This window comes from Carcharhinus amblyrhynchos, chromosome 15, assembly GCF_965287045.1.
Source record: "Carcharhinus amblyrhynchos chromosome 15, sCarAmb.v2.hapA, whole genome shotgun sequence".
In the NCBI taxonomy this organism is placed as follows: Eukaryota; Metazoa; Chordata; class Chondrichthyes; order Carcharhiniformes; family Carcharhinidae; genus Carcharhinus; species Carcharhinus amblyrhynchos.
In genome coordinates this window covers 15,834,627-15,850,917 of record NC_137338.1, presented here as the reverse complement: position 1 = coordinate 15,850,917, position 16,291 = coordinate 15,834,627, and the positions used below count along the sequence as shown (strand labels likewise).

The following is a 16,291-nucleotide window of genomic DNA, read 5'->3' as shown; positions in this document are numbered from 1 at the left end:
CTCATCCAGAAGTCTTCTAAAAGACCCCAGCAAGTTCGTCTCTACCACCACCGACGGCAGCCGATTCCACTCACTCACCACCCTCTGAGTGAAAAACTTACCCCAACATCTCCTCTGTACGTGCTTCCCAGCACCTTAAACCTGTAACAAAAGACTATTTGCGCTATTGACCGAGCACTACTTTGTGGGCAACCTGTAGTTTAAACTACAAAAAAGGAAGAGTCCCCTTACGTGCTTGTCACACATCAGACACCCCATTCAATTAGTCCTTACAGTAAACAGTCCACAGCTTGGGTTGGTTCCTGAATCTCTATTTCACTGAGCAGTAACTTTAGTAATCACCTCCATGCGCTTTCCTCTATTTTCAGAGTTTTTTGAATCCCCCACCAGTAATAAAAGTTGATTAATCTTTGTCTTGGTGTGACCAGGGAGAATCATCTTGGGATCATGAGATGGCCGTAAGATGCGTCTGTTTGAATAGAGACTGTCTCCCTCCCGCATCTAACTTTACATTTTGTGTAATTCTTTGTTAACTGGTTTCCTTCTTCTGCATTGCATTTTCTGCACCTGCACTCAATCTTAGAACACCTAGATAACAAAGGCACCTACATCAAACTCCTATTTATTGACTACAGCTCAGCCTTCAACACCATTATTCCTTGAAACTCATTTCCAAACTGGGCCTCGGCTCCTCCCTCTGTGACTGGATCCTGAGCTTCCCAACTCACAGACCATAATCAGTAAAGGATAGGTAACAACACCTCCTCCAAGATCATTCTCAACACTGGTGCCCCACAAGGCTATGTTCTCAGCCCCCTACTATACTCCTTATACACCTATGACTGTGCAGCCAAATTCCCCTCCAATTCAATTTTCCAAGTTTGCTGATGACATTTCCATAGTGGGTTGGATCTCCAACAATGGTGAGACAGAGTACAGGGAGGAGATAGAGAATCTGGTGAACTGGTGCGGCAACAATAATCTCTCCCTCAACGTCAACAAAATGAAGGAGATTATCATCGACTTCAGAAAATATAAAGCAGAACATGCCCCTCTCTACATCAACAGGGATGAAATAGAAAGGGTTGAGAGCTTCAAGTTTTTAGGTGTCCAGGTCACCAAAACCTGTCCTGGTTTCCCTGTGCCAAAACTATAGTTAAGAAAACCCACCTACACCTCTACTTTCTCAGAAGACAAATGAAATTTAGCATGTCAGCTACCACTTTCATCAAGTTTTACAGATGCACAACAGAAAGTATTCTTTCTGGTTGTATCACAGCTTGGTATGGCTCCTGCTCTGCCCAAGACCGCAAGGAACTACAAAAGGTTGTGAATATAGCCCAATCCATCACGCAAACCGCCCCTCATCCATTGACTCTGTCTACACTTCCCACTGCCCCGGCAAAGCAGCCAGCATAATTAAGGACCTTACGCAGCCTGGACACTCTCTTCCGCCTTCTTCCATCGGGAAAAAGATGCAAAAGTCTGAAGTCACGTACCAACCGACTCAAGCACAGTTTCTTTCCCGCTGCGGTTAGACTTTTGAACGGACTTACCTTGCATTAAATTGATCTGCCTCTACACCCTAGCTACAACTGTAACAGTGCATTCTGCACTTTCTCATTTCCTTCACTATGAATGGTATGCTTTGTCTGTATAGCAGACAAGAAATTCCATTGTATGCTAATACATGTGACAATAATAAAACAAATCAGCAGCAGTTTGGGAACATTATTGGTTCCTGGTGAATTTCCTTCATCGCCTATTCTCTTTCCAAAAGTAAATACATGTCAACTCTTGGCGAATCGTGCTTCCCTTCGTATTGGTGGTCAATAAAGGAATATTAAAGCAAGTGGACATTGATCACATTCCAACTCCTTTCATGCTCAACATCTCAACTCGATTGCTGCAAACAGCATTTCCCACATAGATCCTCCACTTTGCTGTTCATGCTCTGAACTAACAGTAAACAGCAGTGCCATGGAAACTACTGTGGTACACTTAGCATGCCACAGTAATTGTCTAGCCCAATAGTTTTATTGAGTATATTTATAGATACAGGAAATAAAAACTAACGAAAAGAGGACTGTTACACTTGATTTTATAATCACAAACACTTCTAGCAATTGCAATACAATTAAAATTAAATGAAATTGTATTGGCTCATTTTAGCCATGGTACTTACGAGGCATTACTGCTAAGGTTATGTTACAAGAGGCAGACTGGATTTTATTTTTTGAAGTACAAATGAAGTAGCCAGAAGTATCAGCTGTAAGATTTTTTAGCAATAATCCGTCTGGTTCTGAAGGACAAAAAAAAAATTATTACTTTTTTTTTTAAAAATGCAATATACGTTATGGTAGCCTAAGTTGTGTTCCCACTGAACTTAAATAAAGAGGTACCAAAAGTAGCTGAGTGTTTGGTGGACCCTATCAAATAAATTTGCCATGCTTAAAGATTTTGGACAATATCCAGATTGATTAACAAATTAAATGGTATTTCATGACTGTCTGTGTGGAATTTGTGCTTTCTCTCCATGTCTGTATGGGTTTCCTTCAAGTGCTCTGGTTTCCTCCCACAGTCCAAAGACATGCAGGTTAAGTGGATTGGCAATGATCAATTGCCCCTGAAGTGTCCCAGGATGTGTAGGTTAGGAGGATTAGTAGGGTAAATACACGGAGTTACGGGAATAGGGCGGGGGTTTAGTTTGGATAAGATGCTCTGTTGGAGAGTTGGTGCAGACTCAATGGGCTAAATGGCTTCCTTCTGCATTGTAGCGATTTTTTTTATTCATTCATGGGTCGTGGGCGTTGTTAGCTGGCCGGCATTTATTGCCCATCCCTAGTTCCCTGTGGGCAGTTAAGAGTCAATTACATTGTTGTGGCTCTAGAGTCACATGTAGGCCAGACCAGGTAAGAATGACAGATTTCCTTCCCTAAAGGCCATTAGTGAACCAGTTGGGTTTTTCCGACAATCAACAATAGCTTCATGGTCATCAGTAGATTCTTAATTCCTGATTTTTTTTATTAAATTCAAATTCCACCATTTGCCATGGTGGGATTTGAACCTGGGTCCCCACAACATTAGCTGAGTTTCTGAATTAATATTCAAGTGATAATACCACCGGGCCATCGCCTTCCCCTGTGATTCTATTTGTTAATAAGATAACTGTCGCATGCAAGGGAGAGAAATATTAGAAAATGTAACTCATTTCAAATTGGCAATTGATTAAAGAGCTACTCAACATTGGTCAGGAAGCTGGGTCTCCCTTTACATTCTTAATGTTGGAGAAGTCTGGATTGAGAAGCCACAAGAGAGTGTTGTTTAACCCTCGGAGGGAATTCAGTTTTCTGGTTCAGTTGAGAAAGAGGTATTTTTCTACAGAACCACTCAAGAGACAGTACTGGACAGCTCAGAGTATGGGAGATAGAAAGAGTGCTGACCATTTACAAAGGCTGAAAAGGAAGATAAAATGCACCAATCCAGGAAGCTTCTGAGCTATTTGAACTTTCCAATGGATACTTAGTGTTAAGAACATAAGAACATAAGAAATAGGAGCAGGAGTCGGCCATCTAGCCCTTCGAGCCTGCCCCGCCATTCAATAAGATCATGGCTGATCTGTCGCTGCTCAGTTCCACTTTCCCGCTTTCTCCCCATAACCCTTAATCCCCTCTCTTATCAAAAACCCATCAACCCGCGTCTTAAAAACATTTAGCGAGGCAGCCTCCACCACTTCAACGGGCAGAGAATTCCAGAGATTCACCACCCTTTGAGTGAAGAAGTTCTTCCTCAACTCCGTTCTAAACCGCCCCCCTTTTATCTTGAGGCTGTGCCCCCTAGTCCTACTGTCTTTTTTGCGCGGGAAGAGTCTCTCCACCTCTATCCTATCCATCCCATTCATCATCTTATACGTCTCAATGAGATCTCCCCTCATTCTTCTAAACTCTAACGAGTACAAGCCCAGTCTATTCAGCCTCTCCTCATAGCTCAACCCCCTCAACTCCGGTATCAGCCTAGTAAACCTCCTCTGCACTCCCTCCAAGGCCAAAATATCTTTGCGCAGGTGCGGCGCCCAAAACTGCACACAGTACTCCAGCTGCGGCCTCACCAATGCCCTATACAGCTGCAGCAAGACCTCCCTACTTTTATATTCAATCCCCCTCGCTATGAAGGCCAGCATCCCATTTGCCTTCCTGACCACCTGCTGCACCTGCAAGCTGGGTTTTTGCGACTCATGCACAAAGACCCCGAGGTCCCTCTGCACCGTCGCCTGCTGCAGTTTTTCGCCCCGTAAGTAATAGTCCTTCCTACCATTCTTCCTACCAAAGTGGACCACCTCACACTTGCCAACATTAAATTCCATTTGCCATTTCCTGGCCCATTCGCCCAGCCTATCTAGATCCTTCTGCAGACTCTCCACACCCTCCGCACAATTTGCCGTTCCCCCAATCTTGGTGTCATCAGCAAATTTCGACACCCTACACTCGGTTCCCTCCTCCAGATCATCTATATAAATGGTAAAAAGCTGAGGCCCCAGCACCGGTGATAATGCAAAGATGACCTTGTGAAACAATGTGGATCACCACCTAATAGGGTGAAAAAAAGGTTACACTAAAGTAATGGGAGTATGTTAGTGCAGGAGGATTCTATAGAGTGGGCAGTTTTGCAGTCATAATTAGATGTTCGACGTAGTCTTGTGCATGACTCTCCCTTATCCAAGCACCATCTCTGGCTAGAGGAGGAAGGATGGAGACAGGCTGCAATTTCTACAATGTTGTACCCAAAGGATTGGCATTTGTTGAGAATCCATATTGCATTAACGTATCAGAAAAGGAATGGTACAATTTCTGAATTGGATTACAAGACACTAAATGGCAGAGTGGAGACAGACGCAGAGATATGGAAAAGGTAACCATACAGGGCGATTTCAAAGATTTTATCACACAGAATGAAGAAAATTTGTGTTGCCAAAATGAATAATGCATCTTAGAATGAGTTCAGAGCTGCTTCCTGAATCAATTTTTTCCTAATTCAATTAGATGTACTGTTTAATTTTGTCACAAAGGGCATAACAGCAGCAAAGTACTGAAGGAAGGTGGCAGATTTTCAAGGAATGTTTGTCTGGAGCTCTGCATGACAACGTTCCGATGAGACAGGGAGGTTTTGGTAGGTCACAGGAACCGTGGTGCACGAATGTTGTGATGAACCTAGTCAGAAAGAAAAGAAAGGTGTACAGAAGGTTCAGAGAGCTAGGAGATGTTAAGGATCTAGAGGAGTATACGGGTTGTAGGAAGGAGCTTAAAAAGGAAATTAGGAGAGCCAGAAGGGGTCGTGAGAAGGCCTTGGTGGGTAAGATTAAGGAGAACCCCAAGGTGTTCTACAAGTATGTGAAGAGTAAAAGGATGAGATGTGAAGGAATACGACCTATAAAAGGTGAAGGGGGATATGTCTGTGTGGAGCCAGAAGAAATGGCAGAAGTGCTTAATGAATACTTCACCTTGGTATTCACGGTGGAAAATGATCTGGGAGGTTGTACTGCAGGTTTGTGGCGGACTGAAAAGATTGAGTTTGTGGACATTAAGAAAGAGGATGTGTTGGAACTTTTAAATTGCATCAAGATAGATAAGTCGCCGGGACCGGATGGGATCTACCCTAGGTTACTGTGGGAGATGAGGGAAGAGATTGCAGAACCTCTGGCAATGATCTTTGCATCGTTGGTGAAGATGGGAGAGGTTCCGGAAGATTGGAGGATTGTGGATGTGGTTCCTATTTTCAAGAAGGTGGACAGGGATAGCCCGGGAAATTACCGACCAGTGAGTCTGACCTCAGTGGTTGGTAAGGTGATGGAGAGGATACTGAGGGACAGGATTTATGAACACTTAGAGAAGCTTAGTATGATCAGAAATAGCCAGCACGGCTTTGTCAAGGGCAGGTCGTGCCTTACGAGCCCAGTTGAGTTCTTTGAAAATGTGACCGAACACATTGATGAAGGAAGAGCGGTGGATGTGGTTTACATGGACTTCAGCAAGGCGTTTGATAAGGTCCCCCATTCAAGATTTCTGGAAAAGGTGAGAGGGCATGGGATCCAAGGGGCTGTTGCCTTGTGGATCCAGAACTGGCTTGCCTGCAGAAGGCAGAGAGTGGCTGTGGATGGGTCTTTTTCTGCATGGAGGCCAGTCAACAGTGGAGTGCCCCAGGAATCTGTTCTAGGACCCTTGTTGTTTGTCATTTTCATAAATGACCTGGATGAGGAAGTGGAGGGATGGGTAAGTAAGTTTGCTGATGATACGAAGGAAGGTTGGTGGTGTTGTGGATAGTCTGGAGGGATGTCAGAAGTTGCAGTGAGACATCAATAGGATGCAAGACTGGGCAGAGAAGTGGCAGATGGACTTCGATGCGGATAAATGTGTAGTGGTCCATTTTGGCAGGTACAATGGGATGAAGGAGTACAATATCAAGGGTAGGACTCTTAGCAGTGTTGAGGAGCAGAAGAACCTTGGGATCCGGGTCCATAGGACTTTTAAATTGGCCTTGCAGGTGGAGGATGTGGTCAAGAAGGTGTATGGTGTACTAGCCTTCATTAATCAAGGGAGTGAATTTAGGAGTCGTGAGATAATGCTGCAACTTTATAAGACCCTTGTCAGACCCCACTTGGAATACCGTGTGCAGTTCTGGTCGCCTCACTACAAGAAGGATGTGGAAGCTATTGAAAGGGTGCAGAGGAAATTTACAAGGATGTTGCCTGGAATGGGAGGCAAGCCTCATGAGGATAGGATGAGGGAGCTAGGTCTTTTCTCCCTGGAGAGACGAAGGTTGAGAGGTGACCTGATAGAGGTTAATAAGATGTTGAGAGATATAGATAGGGTGGACTCTCGGAGGCTATTTCCCATGGCTGAAATGGTCGCTACGAGAGGACACAGGTTTAAGGTGCTGGGGAGCAGGTACAGGGGAGATGTCAGGGGTAAGTTTTTCACTCAGAGGGTGGTGGGTGAGTGGAATCGGCTGCCGTCGGTGGTGGTGGAGGCGAACTCGTTGGGGTCTTTTAAGAGACTTCTGGATGAGTATACGGGATTTAGAGTTATAGATAGGCCTGGTAGGTATGGATATGATCAGCGCAACTTGTGGGCCGAAGGGCCTGTTTGTACTGTAGTGTTCTATAAATAATAATTACAACATAGTTACAGTTATTACAAAAGTTAAAAAGGACAGTGATAAAATGCCCAGAAGGTAGAAGGGAATCTGTCTCCATTTAAATAGGCAGAAGAGTTGACACGGCTGACTGATCAGGAGTTGGAAATCTTTAACATTTATTTTGTACATGCAAGTGTTAAGTTTTATGTATAATTAGCAAGACCAACCAAATTTAAAGGTGAGAGATATGGTAATGTTGGGCATAAAAGTGCTAGAAAGTCTAGCAAGATAGTGAAATTATGAGATTTGATATACTAGAAAGGAATACAAAAAGATGGAAAGTAACACAAAAAGTAATAGCACTTCTTAAACAAGATAATTAAAAATAATAGGGGACCATTGAGCAACGAAGGAGATAATCTTGAAGGTATGACAGAAACATTATGCTTTGCAAGTGGCAAGTAGATGATGCAACACCCCTGTTCAGAAGACAGTGGTACAGTGGTTAGCACTGCTGTCTCACAGATCAAAGGATCTGAGTTTGATTCTCAGCTTAGTTCACTGTCTGTGTGGAGTTTGCACATTCTCTCTGTGTTTGTGTGGGTTTGCTCTGGTTTCCTCCCACAATCCGAAAAAATGTACTGGTTAGGAGTGCATTGGCCGTGCTAAATTCTCCCTCAGTGTACCTGAACAGATGCCAGATTGTGGCGACTAGGGGATTTTCACAGTATCCGCATTTCAATGTTAATGTAAGCTTACTTGTGACTAATAAACAAACTTGAGATAAATAATTATGGACCAGTCTGTCTATCATCACTTTTGTTTAGACTCCCCAACTCAAAAACAGATATGTGAGCATTTAGGAAACGCATGGGTTACTAGAGGAAAGCCAGAATAGATTTTGTTTTTCCAAAGGCCATTTGTAATTGACAACTGTAAAAAAAAAAAGTTGCCAATTGAAGATTGTGTGCAATATTCGACACACCGTTATAGAATGGACATTAAAACCCAGAGATAGCATGCAAGTTAGAAAAACTGTATAAGACTAAACAATATTTACTATATGGAAAGGGTTGATGGAACACAGAATTATATCAGGAAATAGTTCAATCATTTCTTTTTGGGATAACTATTTAACACGAGAAAGACAGAAGGAGTCTATTGTGAGATCTTGGGGCAGTGGGGTTAGTTTTGAATTGCTCTTTCAAATGATGAAATGGGATGAATGTGCATGATGTGTCAGGCTTTATGAAGGCCCTGCATTGATTCAATTTTTTTTTTAAAACGTTTCAAAAACCGTTCACCAATTAGTCATTTTGAAAGCTTTTTCCTTCTTTGTTTTACACCAGTAAAGATGCAATGATTCATACACTGATGCTGCACAAAGACACATCAGCTAACATGTTGCAGTTTCCTCCCTACTGCGCTCGCTTCTCTTCAATGCAATTTTTCCAAAATTGACCAACCCGTTTAAACACAAATTACATTCATAAGACATAGGATTAGAATTAGGCCACTCGGCCCATCGAGTCTGGTCTGCCATTCAATCATGGCTGATACTTTTCTCATCCCCATTCTCCTGCCATTTCCCCATAATCCCCTTATTAATCAAGAACGTACCTACCGCAGTCTTAAAGAAGCACGAATAGAGCTTCCAAAGTCACTTGAGCTGGTTGAAAAAGCCAACTGCACCCACAAAACCAGCCCTGCCTGGAATTAATCACCCTTGGCAGCTCTGCTAATTGCATTCATTTGCAGCCCTTCAAGGGAGCTCTTCAATTAAGTTGGTCCTTTTTGGTCCAAAAATACTAATAGGCATATTCAATATGCTTTCTCTCAACCACGACACTGTTGACCAAAATAAATAGCAAATTGTTCTGGATAGCATTTTTTTAAATGTCAGCTCAAGTTATTAAAAAAACCAGATTACTCACAGATGGTGGACTGGATATTGATTAATACAGCTTTGAAGGGGTTTATCACAACTAAATAAGCATTTTTAGTTAAATGGTACCAAGTTACCACATTTAACTACATGCAGAGTTTAAAAAGTTTTTTTTTAAATTCCTTTCTAAAGCACTGCCCAAGTCTGATGGTTCATGGAAGATTTTACAAATGAGTTTGAGCACATTTTGTGCCAAGCTCATCCATTACACCCAAAGTGGAAATCGGCCATTATGTCCAAAGTTATTGACCTCTCAATAGAAAGACATGAATCTGTGATGTCTGCCTGTATACAAAGCAGTTTTGACAAAGTTAGTTTTTAAATGCCAAAAGCAAAAGCCAAATGAGTGAAATATTCATGGCACAGTTGGAATCCAAAGAGTGGCCACAAAATTGATCTAATTTATGATGCATAGGAGAGTTAACTAAGTGCCCATGGTGTGAAGGGTAAGATCCTGGCACAGATAGAGGATTGGGTGACTGGCAGAAGGCAGAGAATGGGGATAAAGGGGTCTTTTTCAGGATGGCACTACTGGTGTGCCTCAGGGGTCGGTGCTGGGACTACAATTTTTCACAATATACATTAACGATTTAGAGGAAGGAACTGAAGGCACGGTTGCCAAGTTTGCAGATGATACAAAGAGGTAGTATTGAGGAAGCGGGGGGGGCTGCAGTAGGACTTGGGCAGGTTAGGAGAGTGGGCAAAGAAATGGCAGATGGAATACAATGTGGAAAAGTGTGAGGTTATGCACTTTGGAAGGAGGGAGTGGAGACATAGACTATTTTCTAAATGGGGAAATGCTTAGGAAATCAGAAGCACAAAGGGACTTGGGAGTCATTGTTCAAGATTCTCTTAAGGTTAACATGCAGGTTCGGTCAGCAGTTAGGAAGGCAAACGCAATGGTAGTATTCACGTCGAGAGGGCTAGAACACAAGCCCTTCTAAGGATGAACTTCTGAGGTTGTACAAGACTCTGGTCAGAGCCCATTTGGAGTTTTGGGCCCTGTATCTAAGGAACGATGTGCTAGCCTTGGGAAGGGTCCAGAGGGGGTTCACAGGAATTGTCCTGGGAATGAAAAGCTTGTTGAATGAGGAATGGTTGAGGACTCCAGGTCTGTTCTCAGAATTTAGAGGGGTGAGGGGGATCTTATTGAACCTTACAGGATACTGAGAGGCCTGCTTAGAGTGGATGTGAAGAGGATATTTCCACTAGTAGGAAAATCTAGAACCATAGGGCACAACCTCAGGCTAGAGGGATGATCTTTGAAAGCAGAGATGAGGAGGAATTTCTTCAGCCAAAGAGCGGTGAATGTGTGGAACTCTTTGCCGCAGAAGGCTGTGGAGGCCAGGTCATTGAGTGTCTTTCAGACAGAGATAGATAGGTTCTTGATGGGGTTATGGGAAAATGCAAGGGAATGGGGATGAGAAAAATGATTGAATGGTGGAGCAGATTCGATGGGCAGAGTGGCCTAATTCTGCTCCTATGTCTTATGCCAACAGGAAGATTATAAAATAGCAAAGATAATTTTATAATAAAAACACTGACATGGAATTAAGATTGCCTTAACATCTACTTAACAGGAGAAGCAATTCTGAAGTACCAGTTAAACAAAACCAAGATATTCAGGTTTAGATACAATTGGCAGCAAATGCTACTAACCCTGAGAAGACCTGGGGGGCAATTGTCGGAGCTGATTTTGTCCATTGAAACTCTGCCAAGAGTAGGTTGGTTTTGGACTTCCTTCCTCGGAGTGACAGGTCAGTTTAACATCTTGTCCATATTCAGCTTTTCCTTCGATTGTACAAATTGGTTTCGATGGAGGCACTGGAAATCAAAGTCAGGATAAATTAGTCAGGAGTTTTCCAAACCCCATTTCTCTCTCAAATGTAGTTGCCATGAAACTGTTAGTACATTACTTTGAAATAATTTTCTCAAGTGCATTATACAACGAGTTACATTTATATCATTGGGCCAAACCTTCTGTTTACCATCAGATTGCCACCCTTCATTTTAAAATTACCTTGGGTTGAAGCTACACATCTCTTACTTGAATTAGCAACCCAGCTCCTCTGGCAAACATTCAGGGTGGGATTTCCAGCTGCTCTTGCCCCAAAATTGGAAAATCCCACTGGAGGTCAACGGACCTTTGTTTAGTCTGTGTCCCACCCGCTACGATTCCCATGGCAGGTGGGATGGGAAACTGCAGTCGGTGCAGTTTCACTGGGGAAAATGAAGCCACCAGTTACTCATAAGTTTTAATCCTGCTAGCTTTTCCTGGGTAACTATTCTGCTAAGGGCGATAGGACTATCCGATCTCTCTTTTGGGAGCATTCCAGGTTATTGATCAATGCAACTTGAAACATCTTGGATAACTCCCCTGTAGTCCTTAAGTGGGGAGTTCTGGGAAGCCTACCTGTGCACCTTCTAGGGTACCCCCAGGATCAAACATTCTGGAGACTGGAAGGTCTGGACCAATGTTTTTGACATGCCAAGGCACACCACCAAGATTGTCAGTCAAACAAAGCACGTAATCAAAAGCTTGAAGTGAGTGCATGAGTGTATGTGAGTGAGTGGATATTTAGACATGTAATTCCAGTGCTTGTGGAACAGAGAGCCCGTGCATGGATAAAAACAAATGTGGGATGCACAAGAGGGCAGACTTGGATGAGAGTATATAGCTTGTAGAAGGGTTGGAGGAGTTTTCTTGGGTGGGAAGGAACAAGGCTACAGTGCAGTCCAAATATTGTTCATAAAATCTGAGAATGACTGACAGACAAACAGCAAGGAGTATCATTTTCTGTTGTACTTGATACTCTTAGCATTTACGATTCCTATTTGAAAACACAACTGTCCAGAATCCAAACTGCTTTTATTTTATTACTCAATATTCCAGTTCTTAAACTTAATTTTAAAATGACATTAGGCACTGGAAGGAGATTACATTTGTCTGTGGGAGATGCACAGTAAGAAATCTCACAACAACAGGTTTATTTGGTATCATGAGCTTTAGGAGCACTGCTCCTTCATCAGGTGAGTGATTTGTGGGAGATGGGAAGAGAAAGGGAGGAAAAAGAAGAAAACACTGTTTGATTTAATCGTAATGTCTTGAGATGGCTAAAAGTAACACTGATCACTAATATCAGACCTATAAAAACAGGAAACAAGAAATAGAAGCACGAGTACACTCGGGGCTGATCTGACTCCACTTTCTGACTGTCTCCTGTAACCCTCTAATGAAACAAAGTCTGTCCAACGCAGCCCTCAATATAGCCTTCACTCCTCAGAGAAATCCAAAGACCAAGGATTGTCAGACAAGAAATCCTTCCTCATCTCCACCTCAGATGGGAGACATTGTATCTTCACCTGTGCCCCAAGTTCTAGGATTCCCCACAAAAACAACATTTGACCAAGCATGACATAAAGGAGTCAATGCGACCAAAGGAGAAGCTCTCCTCCGGCTGGAATCATAGCAACACCAAGGAAAATAGTTGTGGTTGTTGGAGGCCAAGCTCAAGTCCAGGACACCAGGACATTACTGCAGGAGTTCCTTAAGTAGTCCCAAGTTCAACCATCTTTAGCTGCTTCATCAATGATCTTCCCTCCATCTTCAGGTCAGAAGTAGAGACGCACATGGATGATTGCAGATGTTCAGTACTGTTCACCACCTCCTCAGAAACTGAGGCATTCTGTGTCTGCGTGCAACAAGTTTTTGATAGTATTGGGTTGCTAAGTGCTGTGTTATATTTGGTATCACACAAGTACCAAGGCAGTGACCTTTTCCAATAAGACAGAATCTAACTCTCTCTGCTTGACATTCAACAACATTATCATTACTGGGTAACCCACCATCAACATCCTGGGGGGGGCGGTAGTTACCACTGACCAGAAACTGAACTGGACCAGCTAAATGAATACAGTGGCTAAAAAGGCACAAGTGAGACTTGGAATTCTGCAGATAGTAACTCATCTCTTGACTCGCAAAAGTCTGTCCAGCATCCACAAGGCACAAGTCAGGAGTGTGATGGAACACTCTCCAGCTGTCTGGGTGAATCCAGTCCCAATAATATTCAAGAAGTTCAACAGCATCCAGGACAAAGCAGTGTGGTTGCTTGGCATCCCATCTGACGGGTGGTACTGTAGCACAGTGGTTAGCACTGCTGCTTCACAGCTCCAGGGTCCTGGGTTCGATTCCCGGCTCGGGTCACTGTCTGTGTGGAGTTTGCACATTCTCCTCGTGTCTGCGTGGGTTTCCTCCAGGTACTCCTGTTTCCTCCCACAGTCCAAAGACGCACGGGTTAGGTTGATTGGCCATGCTAAGAAATTGCCCCTTAGTGTCCAGGGACGTGTAGGTTAGAGGGATTAGTGGGTATAATATATAGGGATATGGGATAGGGCCTGGGTGGGATTGTGTTCGGTGCAGACTCGATGGGCCTCTTTCTGCACTGTAGGGTTCTGTGGACACTTTAAACATTCATTGTTTCCACAATCAGTATGCAGACAGCATCTACAAGATGCACTGCAGCAAATCACCAGGTCTCCTTCAACGGCACTTTCCAAACCCCTGTCCACTATCATCTAGAAGGTCCAGAGCAGCAGATTCATGGGAATTCCACCACCCCGCAAGTTTCACTCCAAGCCACACAACCATCCTGACTTGGAACTCTATTCCTGTTCCCTCACTGTCGCTGACCCAAAATCCTGGAACTTCCTTTCTAAAGGCACTGTTGATACAAGTGTAACACATGGACTGCATCAGTTAAAAAGGTGGCTGATCACCAGCTTCTCAAGGGCAACCAAGGATGGTCAATGAATGCCGGCCGAGCCCACATTTCATGATTGAACAAATTAAAGCACTAGCGACTTGTAAAAAATTTTTACACAGATTCACATTGCATTTTATAACAGACCCGAGTTAAACATATCAAGCAAACTAAAAAGTTATGGAAATGATTAATTGAATGAATCTGAATCTTTCCTAGTGCCACCCTTCAAAAAAAGTGAAGTTCTATGAATGTTGGCTATTCTCCAGCATAAACAACACACACAAGCCAGGTTCAATACGTGCGATTCCAGCTCAAAGCTTTTCCCTTCTTTGGGTCAAGAGCACTGAAGTACATTGTAAAGCACTCGCTGCTGTAAACTAACTCAGGATATACAGAGAACAAATCTGCGACATTGACAATGGGATTAGTTTAGCTAATGCACACTATCATAGAATCCCTACTGTACAGAAGGAGACCATTCGGTCCATTGAGTCTGTGCCGACCACAATCCCATCCACAGGGATTGCCCTATTCCAGTACCCTTCATTTAACCTGTTAATCCCCCTGATACTGGAGTCAATTTAGCATGCCCAATCCGCCCAACCCTCACATCTTTAGGGTGCGGGAGGAAACTGGAGCACTCGGAGGAAACCCATGGGGAGAGTGTGTGCAAACTCCACACAGGCAGTGACCAGAGGCTGGAATTGAACCTGGGTTCCAGGCGCTGTGAGGCAGCAATACTAACCACTGTGCCAGCATGCCACCCCTAATTCATTAGTTCACTGAAAGTAGCTTTTTAAAATCCATAGATGCCGCACCAATTTGAGAATCGCTAAAAGTGTAATTCCAAAGCAAACAAGAGTGGATGATTTACAGCTAAGAAATGTGCGAATGGCATCTTAACAGTTCTCCCACATCAGAAATAAATGTTGGAATTATATAAACACTGATGAGGCCACAACTGGAACAGTGCGTGCAGTTCCGGTCACCATATTACAGGCAGGATGTAATTGCTCTGGAGAGAGTGCAGAGGAGATTTACAAGAATGTTGCCAGGGCTAGGAAAGTGTAGCCACGTGGAGAGATTGGATAAATTGGGTTTCTTTTCCTTCAAAGAAAGAAAGCTGAGGGGTGATTTGATTGGGGTGTACAAAATTATGAGGGGAAGAGGTAGAGTGGACAGGGTAAAATTGTTTCCCTTGGTGGAGAACTCTAGAACCAGCAGACATAGATTCAAAGATAAGTGGCAGAAGGTGTAGAAGGAACATGAGGAAGAAGTTCTTTCTCGCAGAGGGTGGCAGGTGCCTGTGATTCACTGCCCGAGTTGCTGAAGGAGGCAGAAATCCTAAGCTCTTTACAGCACATAAGGTGCAGATCCAGGTACTTTTTGTAATCTGGAGGGCTATGAGCCAGGTGCAGGAAGGTGGGATTAAATGGCATCCGGGTGGCATAGACAAGACGGGCTGTAAGGTCTCCTTCTGTGCTGTAACTTTTCTATGATGCTATTAGCTAACAGATTGTTCTGAAGAGCTGTAATACAGTTCATAGCCATCAATATACATCATGAACTAATCCTTTTCCTTTCAATGACTGGAATTGTGCTTATGCGAATAAATAAATGCTAATATCATTACTACTTATAGAAATAAAAAAGACAGTAGGACTAGGGGGCACAGCCTCAAGATAAAGGGGAGGCGGTTTAGAACGGAGTTGAGGAGGAACTTCTTCACTCAAAGGGTGGTGAATCTCTGGAATTCTCTGCCCGTTGAAGTGGTGGAGGCTGCCTCGCTAAATATTTTTAAGAAGCGGGTTGATGGGTTCTTGATAAGAGAGGGGATTAAGGGTTATGGGGAGAGGGCGGGAAAGTGGAACTGAGCCACGACAGATCAGCCATGATCTTATTGAATGGCGGGGCAGGCTCGAAGGGCTAGATGGCCTACTCCTGCTCTTATTTCTTATGTTCTTATTAAATAAGCAGAAACTCTTACCCAGTACAGTGATAGCTGCGTTGCCATCACGGTTGCCGGACAAATCCAAAGGGTTTCTCACTTCAACTCCATAAGATCCACTGTCTTCCACAATCAATTTGCTGATCTGGATTGAGCAATCATCATTATCAATGTCTCCTGTGAAATTCACTCTGTCCTTGTACTGCTTTCCAACGTTGAAGATTCCACCATAAAAGTACATAATTACATCAATCTATTTTTGAAACAAAAGGTTAAAATCAGCGAACAGCATATATACACAGAGCTTATTAACAAAGAACAACACAGCACGGGAAACAGGCCCTTTGGCCCAACGAGCCCACGCCGCCATTTTAACATTTTAAATTAAACATTAAGCTTCAATATTCAGAGGACTGCCCTCATTCAGAACTCTTTCAAGAATCTCTTTTTATGGAATTACACAATCCTAGGATTGATGTGTTGTGGTGATTTACTTAGTGGATT

The 16,291-nt window shown here is 43.3% G+C and overlaps 1 protein-coding gene across 1 annotated transcript in view; it reads right to left on the bottom strand.

Moving 5' to 3' along the window:
• Positions 1–16,291, bottom strand: part of gpa33a (glycoprotein A33 (transmembrane), paralog a) — a 46,174-nt gene that overhangs the window by 13,453 nt on the left and 16,430 nt on the right. Inside the window, exons 3-5 of the mRNA XM_080203455.1 lie at positions 15,827–16,040; positions 10,736–10,900; positions 2,186–2,302 (exon numbers count right to left, since the gene is read on the bottom strand). Of these exons, the coding sequence (XP_080059581.1) occupies positions 2,186–2,302; positions 10,736–10,900; positions 15,827–16,040 (496 nt within the window). The remainder of the gene's footprint in view (positions 1–2,185; positions 2,303–10,735; positions 10,901–15,826; positions 16,041–16,291) is intronic.